This window comes from Erythrolamprus reginae, chromosome 2 (assembly GCF_031021105.1).
Source record: "Erythrolamprus reginae isolate rEryReg1 chromosome 2, rEryReg1.hap1, whole genome shotgun sequence".
NCBI classification, from domain to species: Eukaryota; Metazoa; Chordata; class Lepidosauria; order Squamata; family Dipsadidae; genus Erythrolamprus; species Erythrolamprus reginae.
This window is the reverse complement of record NC_091951.1, coordinates 205,479,837-205,489,533: the sequence shown is the minus strand read 5'-3', so window position 1 is coordinate 205,489,533 and position 9,697 is coordinate 205,479,837. Positions and strand designations below refer to the sequence as shown.

The 9,697-nt window shown below is 48.9% G+C and overlaps 1 protein-coding gene across 9 annotated transcripts in view; it reads right to left on the bottom strand.

Moving 5' to 3' along the window:
• Positions 1 to 79: 79 nt before the first annotated feature.
• The window catches only part of IQSEC2 (IQ motif and Sec7 domain ArfGEF 2), a 198,857-nt gene continuing 189,239 nt past the window's right edge, over positions 80 to 9,697 (bottom strand). For 7 of the 9 annotated variants that reach the window (XM_070741428.1, XM_070741432.1, XM_070741434.1 and 4 more), the window contains 8 exons: positions 9,073 to 9,212; positions 8,834 to 8,959; positions 7,945 to 8,044; positions 7,324 to 7,485; positions 6,377 to 6,550; positions 4,872 to 4,921; positions 2,081 to 4,505; positions 80 to 2,011 (listed from right to left, as the gene is read on the bottom strand). In XM_070741428.1, the coding sequence (XP_070597529.1) occupies positions 3,450 to 4,505; positions 4,872 to 4,921; positions 6,377 to 6,550; positions 7,324 to 7,485; positions 7,945 to 8,044; positions 8,834 to 8,959; positions 9,073 to 9,212 (1,808 nt within the window). In that variant the 3' untranslated portion in view covers positions 80 to 2,011; positions 2,081 to 3,449. Of the gene's footprint in view, positions 2,012 to 2,080; positions 4,506 to 4,837; positions 5,653 to 6,376; positions 6,551 to 7,323; positions 7,486 to 7,944; positions 8,045 to 8,833; positions 8,960 to 9,072; positions 9,213 to 9,697 lie in introns of those variants that run through there. The other 2 variants (XM_070741436.1, XM_070741435.1) reach the window with 2 other exon arrangements.

Below are 9,697 nucleotides of genomic sequence, written 5' to 3'. Positions count from 1 at the left end.
AGGTCTGTTGAATCGAGCTACATACACACTGTCAATTTGCTAGATGACTAAGGTAGGCAAATAACACACAAGACAACCCTTTTTCACACGGCAAGGACATTTGATCAATTTATGAAGCATCAAATATACATTTTCATATATACAAAGTGGAACTGATTGGGGGGGGGGAGAAGGAAAGGAAACAAAAATACAGTCAATCTGAGAGAAGGGGCAGAGGGGAAGCCCCATGCTATAGAAAATACATGGGCTGGAGACACCACCCCCCTCGTAAAGGCTGGTATTTATAATATATATTATATACATGGAAATCTGTACAGCAACAAACCCAACACAGGAAGTGCAGTGCAGGGCAAGGACAAAGTGCATGCTCGGGGGCGGGGCACAGGGCGGGAAGACCTGACATGGGGTGTGATGTGGGGGGAGAGGAGGAACCCAGGACTTTGCAAGGTGGCACACGGGAGGCCTGAGCTGCCACCTGATAAAAAGATTCCTGGCTTCCCTCTCAAGGCCGTGGAGCAGAATTGGATGGCAGAGGGCACTGAAGCCTAGTGCTTCAAACAGGTGGAAGTCAAGAAAACCCGTAAGCCTCCTGAGACCCTCTACCATTTGCTCCTCTCTTAGTCTTCCCCCTTCCTCAAGAGAGAGAGAGAAATCTCACCTCTCACTCAACTGGCTCCCCTTTTAAGAGCAGTCATTTCTGTTAGGTTTTAACAGGGCGCTTGAGCAGGGCCTGTAAAGGCCACAAGAAGCCATCACACCAAGCTTCTCCTCCCTGACTGAGCAATAACCTTCCTATTTCTAACCGGGGAAGATGGCAGTGGTAATTCAGAGAATCAAGAGGGCAGCGGGTGCGGCTGGCTGGAGGAAGTATTGTTTAGCTTGGGCAACTTCTGAGGCTAGCCTAACTTTCGGCAGCCGGCAGAACTAACCTTCAAAGGTGCCTAGTCTGCATTTTAGTATTGGGTCACTGCTCTACTTCCCTCTTCGAAGCTAGGGAGAAAAAATAATGTGCTTCTATTATTAGAAATCTGGGGAGCACCTCTTTGCATTCTTATTATGAAGCAATAAAATAATTTTCTTACATCCAAAATCCATAGCATCTCCTTAAAAATATAAAAACAGGCACTGTTGCTTCAGGCATAATTTTTCCTACTTTCTGAAATGAAGACTTGATTTTGTTAATCCAGCCTTTTCTCTCTCTGTCCAAAGCTAAAACAAGATCTAGGAGGAGGAGGAGGAGGCCCACCTTTAACGTTACTAGGCAAGGTAGGTGAGTGGCAGAACAATGTAGCACCTCGAGGGAAGGAAGAAGGTGAGGTCTGGATGTGCCCCGTAAGCTTGATTTGGGACAGCCGAAATTGGATGCCATCTTTTTCTGGAAACACCGCGCACAGGGGTTAAAGTGCATCTAACTTCCCAAAGGAACCAACTGGGAGAGAATCCTACTCTACCTCCCCCTCTGTTACCAGGCATTAATGCACTGACTGGATGGGGGGGGGGGAACAATTTAGGAGAGAAGAGATCACAGCAGTTTACTCTCCACTCTCCAATTCAATTAGGGGTGGGTTCATAAAGCCCAAGAATATAGAAGTCTGTATCTTTAAAAATAGATTCAGTGCAAACCCCAGAGCAGGGCTGAGGAGAAGGAGGGAGTAAAAATAGCCCTTTATGAATGAGAACTGAGAGGGCAGGACACATTCCCTTCTCATGTCCCAGACTTCTCCATACTTTGGACTCGTCTGTTCCCCACAGATCATTTCCCATCTCCCACCCAAGCCTCTTTCCTTTCTCTACTTGAAATAGCAGAAACTCACAAACTGTGCAACAGCCTCTCTTTATCACCTCCTCAAAAGAACAGAGGACCCCACGGATTCATCAGCTCCACACCCTGCAGGTGACTGACAGATGTAACTCTCTCTCTATAGAGCACGTCAACAGGTAAGGCAGCTTTCAAGAGGAAGAGCCTATTTTCTAAATACAAATCTAAATAAACTAAACTAAGATATTTGGACTTCAACTCCCAGAATTCCCCAGCCAGCATTTGCTGGCTGGGGAATTCTGGGAGTTGAAGTCCAGATACCTTCAAGTTGCCACGGTTGGGAAACACTGTTCTACAAGAAGTGGCTGCTTTTCCCCACATAAAGACAGATCATTGGGGGAAACGGAGGGTGATGTGGAGCTGCAAGGGGAAAACGACAGGCTTGAGAAGGGCTAAACTCCTGGCTCCTGCTGTACTACTTCTGCATACACAAATCCTGTGCCGCTTTGCAGAACTTGGCAATGAACAAAGCATTTCACGTAGCCCCAAAATTTCATTTAAGGCCTTTAGAACTCTGTACCTTTTTCTGCATTTACAGAGCTGTTTGCCACGAGGAAAAGTGAGTTCATGGTCCACGGGACCTATTAAAAAGTGGGTGAATCAGACTGAATGCATATTATTTTGGGGGTAAATCAGATAAAAATGAGAGATTCTTCTTCAGTCATTTTTCTGAGTAAAAATTACCACTAGAAAGCAGGATTTATAAATGTCATTTGCAGTTTAAACATGACACATAGAAGGAAGCCACAGATACTTATCTGCTTATCTGTTAAAATTTTAAAAATACAAAGCTTTTTTTCTAATCAGCAAATTTTGGAGCCAGTGACAGAGAGAGAGAGAGAAGAAAAGAGACTTCTGAAAACTCTTGTTTGGATTAGTGCTTTCTGGGGAGAAGAAAATACAAAGTACAGCTTCCTCTGCACATTGAAAACCACCACACTGGGCAAGATTGCCTGGGAGACTAGCAGGTATCCCAATACAACAGATAGCATGGTTACCTCTGCCCATTTCTGACAATGGGAGCATGTAGCAAAATCATGACTGATTCTTTCTATCCTTCCTTTCCTTTCCTTCCTCATCACCCCATTGTGAAATGATGCTATCAGAAAAGAACTTGCTGCCCCCAAATGCACAAATGTTACTAAAAGTTGGGATGATAAATTTTACCTGTTTGGCCACACTCCTAAGACCACACAGACAGACACTTGCTTTCCCCGAAACACCGCAGCTTACACTTCTGCCATCCACGGTCACCACAAAGCTACCACGCTGTCCACAGATGCTCAGAAAAAGATGGTAGGAGCGGGGACAGAGGACCCGCCAGGAAGAGAGAAAGAGGCAGAGCTCCCCAAAGCAAAGCCCGTGTGAAGCTGTACCCCCCTCCGGCCACGCGCGGTGTTGCAGCTCCAGGTTTTCTTCCTTTCCAAGGGATGCCCTCTCTCAGTTCTGATCCTAGGAAAAAGAGGGATGGGATGTGGAGTGGGGAGGAGGAAAGGGAATGGCCGTAAAATCTAGACACCCTCCTGACCTCCATCCTTCCCCATCGCTTCAGCTGGAACAGGGGAGGCCCCAAGCTCTGTTATTTATATATTTATAGATCTGCTATCAGTCCCATTGTGGCGGCAGCTGTTCACACCACGGTGCTGATTCTGTTGACCGGCTTAGGCTTGGGGTTTGGGGGCCCTTGAGGAGGCATGGGTGGAGGGCCCCCCTGGTGCATGGGCATGTGCTGGGTCAGAGGGGACGTAGGAGCGGCCGGAGAGTGGGGGCTGAGAGGCGTGTGGGGCGATGGAGGGGGAAGAGGTGGGTATGAAGGGTGCGGGGGAATGGGAGAATGAGGCGGGGGCATTGGGGGTTGGCTGTGGTGGGGCTGAGGATGGCCGTGGTGCCCAGGATAGGGCCCCATGCCGGAGGGGGGTGGGGGCCGCTGTAGGAGCTGGGCGGGATGATGGCTGAAGATAAAGTGCTTTGGGGCCTGTTGCCTGTGCAGGGTGTGCTGCCCGCTGACCCCCGACTGATGCAGCTGCTGGGGGTACGTGTGGGCCAGGGCATGCTGTGGGGCGGGGCTGTAGAGGGGCAGCGGCGAGATGGGCTGGCGCCCATGAGGGAAGGGAGGGTGCTGAGAAGCAGCCGCCGCCGCCATCTGGAGCCGCTTCTGCTGCATGGGCCGGCCGAGAGTGTAGTGGTGGTGGGGCTGTGGGGTAGGGAAAGCGGGCACTGCCTGCTTCTGAGGGGGAGCCGAGAGAGGAGGCTGCTGGGAGTGGTGGTAGCGCTGCATCTGAGGGGGAAGAGGGTTGGAGGGCAGGGCCAGGGGTGGTGGTGGCGGTGCTGGCTGCTGAGGGGGAGGGGGCTGCTGTGGGTAGGGGGGCGGGGGCTGGGCGGAGGGGCTATGGCAGTACTGGGCGTGGAGCGCCTGCAGCTTAGACTGGCCGCCATCTGGGAGGGAGGGGTGGCTGTGATGTGGGTGGTGCTGAGGCAGGTGATGGTGAGATGAAGAGGCCGAAGAGGAGGATGCCGAGACCTGGCCAGGTGGAGTCTGGAAGGGGCCCTTCCCGCGCTTGCTGCCAAACAGAGAGCCCAGGAAGGAAGATGAATTCGAAGGGGGGCGAGGCTGGGGCTTGTATTCCTCTGGAGGAGGCGGTGGTGGCGCCCTCTGGTGGGGATGTGGGCTGCTAATGATAGACCCCTGGAGGACACAAGGGACGAGGGTGGAAAGGCAGAAGAAAGAGGAAGAGAAGGGAAGAGAAAGACGGGGCATTAAACAAAGCGGCGTCTACGAAGCCTAGGCCAACAGTCTGGACTTCCCGAGATTTGGCTCAGGCAGGCTTGGCTCAAATTAAAGGTTTTTTAAAAAGAGCTCTGGGAAAGGGAGTCGAGGCTCCCAAAGCAAGGGAAGGACTCACATGCTCAGACCTCCCTCTGGAGGTGGACAGAAAAGAAGAGGCAGAAGCTGCAAGGCAGGAAGCGGGAGGCGGACAGGGGGACCCCACCTGCACCCCTCTTCCTCCCTCCTCCACCCCTTTCTGGGCTGGTTTCCCTCTAGCCCACTTACTTCAATTGTGCTGTCCAAGGATCCCACGCTGTTACGGCGGCCCCGCTTGCCTGCAACAGAGCAGGGATTAGCGAGACCTGAACTTCACCCTTTCCCCGTTACGTCAATCCTCCGATTTTGTAAGCGAGGGGGAAAGAAAGTCCCCCCACAATCCCATCCCACCAAAGCAGAGCAGCAGAGCAAAGGCAGAGTTAGCGGAAGGAAAGAGGGAAACAGAGTGCCCTGCCCTTGTTCACCTCCTTTGAGTACAGAGCAGGCCTCTTCTACTGCGGTACAATTACTCAGGTTGGGGTACACAAATAAGCGTGCACCCATCACCCCCGACCTCTGCACTCCTCCTGAGACTCAAGAGTGCAACTACACTTCTTCCTCACTCAAGGTTTGGAAGACAGAAAGAGATCCATCCATCCATTCACCATCTATTTGATAACGTCTTACATTCCAAAATCCTGGGGATTTCTTATTCCCGAGTCAGCTTTATGGAAGAGAGTTCAATGGTGGAAATCTTTTTCCAGACATAAAAGGGTGTTCTCTTTTTTTTTAAGCCAGTGGAGGGAGCCATAACAATTATATTTTGGGGGATAAGAACTGATTTCTAGGATGGAATTAAGTTAAAAGTTTGAATGGAGCTGGGTTTTTAAGAGAGCTGTGACAGAGCCAGTTTTAACAAATTCAAGTGCTAAAACCTTTTCCTTGGCTGCATTGCTCCAGCTTAAAGGTGGTGATGGGTGCTCCATCTTGCAAAGCTCCCCTCATGCAAAATCTTCCTGCAAGTAGAAACCTAGGAAGCCAAGGGAGAAAGGTTCAGTCTGAATTTCTCCCTATTTTTTTTTTACTTGCAGGGATTTCTCTTGTTCATAAGAGAGCATCTGAAGTAAACAACAAGGTGGCCAATCAACAGCCAGGATCCCACAAAGCCCACAAATGCTACCAAAACCTGGTGGCACAGGAACACACCATTTTGAGGTAGCGTACGTATATTCATAGTTAACTACAAAAGAGGCTCTTTATAGTGTCAAATATTAAGAACACTTTAAATCCCCCTCTGCCAATCCTGGAAAAATAAAAAAAAAAATCTCAAGTCGGTTGATTTAGACAAGAACCACAGCTCTGCTCACTGTGGCCCTTGACTTCCCCAAAATAATTTTCCACGCTCAATCTAAAACCTAAAGGAATACAGTCTAGGAACTGTCAAACCGGAAGGTTCTGTCACATGTATATATTGGCTCAAATTCTGGAACCCAGAACCTGGATACCAGAAGGGCAACTAAACATTTCCACCTGCATTCCTAGAGAGGCCTCCAGGGCACTGGTGAGGTCATCTGCTACATTCTTGCCACACTTTTCCGTTCCGTGGAATCTGGTGACATTCATCATAGGTTCTCCTCAGCATAAATTGAGAAATTCGGGTTCTTTCCTGATCTTCATCCCAGCCCCGAGCCTCCCACGGTCTCTTCTCCTAGAGCCATAGAGAGAACCTAGAGTCCTGAACCCCTGGCCCTCACCAGCATCAGAGAGGTCACGCAGGGAGCTATTGAGGGCACTTCTCTTCAGGCCCTCTCCCATAGTATAGGCATCTTCTAGACTGCTCCGGGTCAGGGTGCCATTCACGGTGTCCTTGGGCCCAGAAGACGGGGAGGCGTTGGGGCGTATTACTCCTTTCTGCTTTTCAAGCTCAGCTGTGATGGAAAAAGAAAACAGAAGCAGACGGGTTATTTACAGACCTTAGGATGGTGCCTCAGGCTAGAATGACAGAGCGACCCCATTTCTGATTAATAATGATGCAGTTCAAAGACTACATGTGGAAACAATAGACACAAGTACAATGGTATCTCTACTTACGAACTTAATTCGTTCCGTGACCAGGTTCTTAAGTAGAAAAGTTTGTAAGAAGAAGCAATTTTTCCCATAGGAATCAATGTAAAAGCAAATAATGCGTGCGAATGGGGAAACCACAGGGAGGGTGGAGGCCCTGTTTCCTCCCAGGAGATTCCTAAAGAGGTCCCATGGAAGCTTCTCCCCGCCTTTTCTGGCCCTGTTTCCTCCCAGGAGATTCCTAGAGAGGCCCCACGGAGGCTTCTGCTCACCTTTTCTGGCCGTTTCCTCCCAGGAGATTTCTAGAGAAGCCCCACGGAGGCTTCTCCCCACTTTTTCTGGCCCTATTTCCTCCCAGGAGATTCCTAGAGAGGCCCCATGGAGGCTTCTCCCCACCTTTCCTGGCCCTGTTTCCTCCCAGGAGATTGTAAGTTTGTAAGTATAGGTATTCTTAGGTAGAGGTACCACTGTACCATGAATATTTGTGAAATATCATCCCACATGGAAGGGCAGTGACTTCTGATTAAAGGAAGCTTATGCAATGTTCCCACCTCACTTTTACGCTTTCAAAGCACTTGCCCATTTTCAAATGTATTCCTTGTAATAACAATCTGGACCACAGGAGCTCCTCACTCACATTCCACGCGGTATTTCTCCATCTCTTGCACTTCAGCGATGGACTCCCTTAGATCGCTTGTGAAACGCAACCGATCCTGCAGACTGGGGGCATTGAAGATGATCAGGACTTTTCGTTCCCCACCGGGGACAGCTGAGAGTAGTTTAATCCCATACTGGTAATCTGGTTGGAAGAAAGTCAGGTGCTGGGTGACGAGGAGCCCATTGCAAAACCAGGATGGCATTCATGAAATGGGCCAGAGCGATGGGCTATTCCTGAATTCCTGGGCTATTCCAAGAATGAAGGAATGAAGGGTAATTAACTGCAAATAGCAAAGGCCCACAGCAGGGAAGATGAATGTGCCTGGGCCAGCAGGACAGTTCCAGGCTAGTTTGGGTCGAATTCCCAGCCTGCCTGGAAAGCACAGGGCAAGAAAATTCTGGGTAGGTAGGGGATCCAATACATCTGTTGTTGCTGTAGTAGGCACTGAAGGGCCAACAAGCCTTCTTTAAAGGGGACTTTAAGGCTTGAGATGGGGAAAAGGAGATAAATTATAATTGGAGCAGATAGTAAATATCATGGAGCCCATAGAGAGAGGTGACTAAAGGCCTCTCCGTTGGGAATTCAAGCAGGGACACTCACAGGAATTCTGAAAGAGCTGTAGCTGCATCTCGACAAGTGGGAAGCTCTGGCGGAAGCTGTAGGTCACAAGGATCTTCTTCTTCTGGAAAATCTTTGTCACCTAAATATCATTGGCCACACAAAGGGTTGATGGCGGGGAAAAAGAGGATCAACAGGGAGGAAAGAGAACTACGAGTCAACCACCATGCCTCATTTTCTAATCTAGAACACACTGGAAAAAAAAACCATATACATTTATGTAATACTAAAGTACAATGAAATCTCCTCTCATATGTCTGGACACAATTGATTCTAGCAACTGTTCTTTTTAAAGTGCTGCTTTAGTCAATCCAGTATTTCCATCTCACATTAGTCATAAACTATACAAAATGAGTGTCTAACTCATCACACATTTTCAGAGCAAAATGGAATGTTGCTCCATGGTGTAAGCTCGTTGACCCCTCTATCAGACACAGCGTTGAAATTCTAATTTTTGAATTACTTTTATAACACCATGATGGTACTACCGGTCAAATGCCTTTCAAATGGGAGTGAATTTTTAAAAGTTTCATTTATGTATATATAGAGAGAGATATTTTCTCCGCAAAGAGTCCCGTCCCTTGCCAGAATGCAGTTTTACCAGAAAGCCTATTTTCATTTATTCTAATCCATCAATCTATCTCCAGCATTGAAACACTCTCAGCATTTCCCCCATGTGACAAGCCAGGATATGCCCCCACTTGATAGAAACAAGAGCTTTTCTAGGCCCTTTGCTTCTCGACAATGCCCATCTTCTTCCAAGCCTTTCATCACCTGGGCTTTTCAAAAAGTTTTGCATTATAAGATGGAAACTTTCCCAACTCTGTCTCTTCCCAAAGAAGCTGAGTTCCCTCACCACCCTTGACCTTACCACTAAGAGGTCATTGAAGAGGAAGACTTCCCTCTGGTGCAAGCCAAGCCGCTGGGGCCGGTTGGGGTCGGGGACCTCATACAGCTGGCAACAGCACACCAGGCGCCTATGGGGCAGAGAGAGAACCTGGTGGGATAGAGAGGAAGAACATGCTGGGAGCAGAGCTGGAAAATAAAGCGCTTGGGAGAGCTCTCTTTGCAAACCACAGCCAACCCCCCGTGGACACAGCTCCCACTCACCGGCTTTTTGCCCACAATCATGCGCTCGACCGCCTGGACCTGAGAAACGTGATCATCGTTGGTGCGCAGTTCTCGGCTCTGAATCCGCTGATAAATCCCTACCAAGAGGTCACGGGGAATATCCTCCCCATTATCAACCCCTGGCAAAGAAACCAAGAGAGGGAGTTAACAGAGAACAGAAAGGCCACATTTAGTCTGACTAATAATATTGTAACCATATATATTGTATGGCTTAGGCCAGTGATGGTAAATCTTTTTTGGTTTTGTGTGCCAAAAGGGGTTTGTGTGAGTGTGCTAGCATGCGTGGAGATGCCCACACCCCTCCCCTCCCCCACACATGCACACAGGCCTTATTGAAGCCTGGTACATGAAAAAATGCCCAAATGGGCAAACAGGAAGTTTGGGAAAAGGCACTTCCTGTTTGCCCATTGTGCTGTTTTTTGCACTCCGGGGCTTCAGAAAGCTTCCCTAAACCTTCTGGAGTGCAAAAAATAGCACAACGGCAAACCAGGAGTGTATTTTTCTGAACTTCTGGTTTTCCACTGGCCGATTTTTTTGCCTCCAGGGCTTTAAGGAAGCTTCCCTGAAGTGTCCAGAGGGTGAAACATGCTTTTCCCAAGGCCGA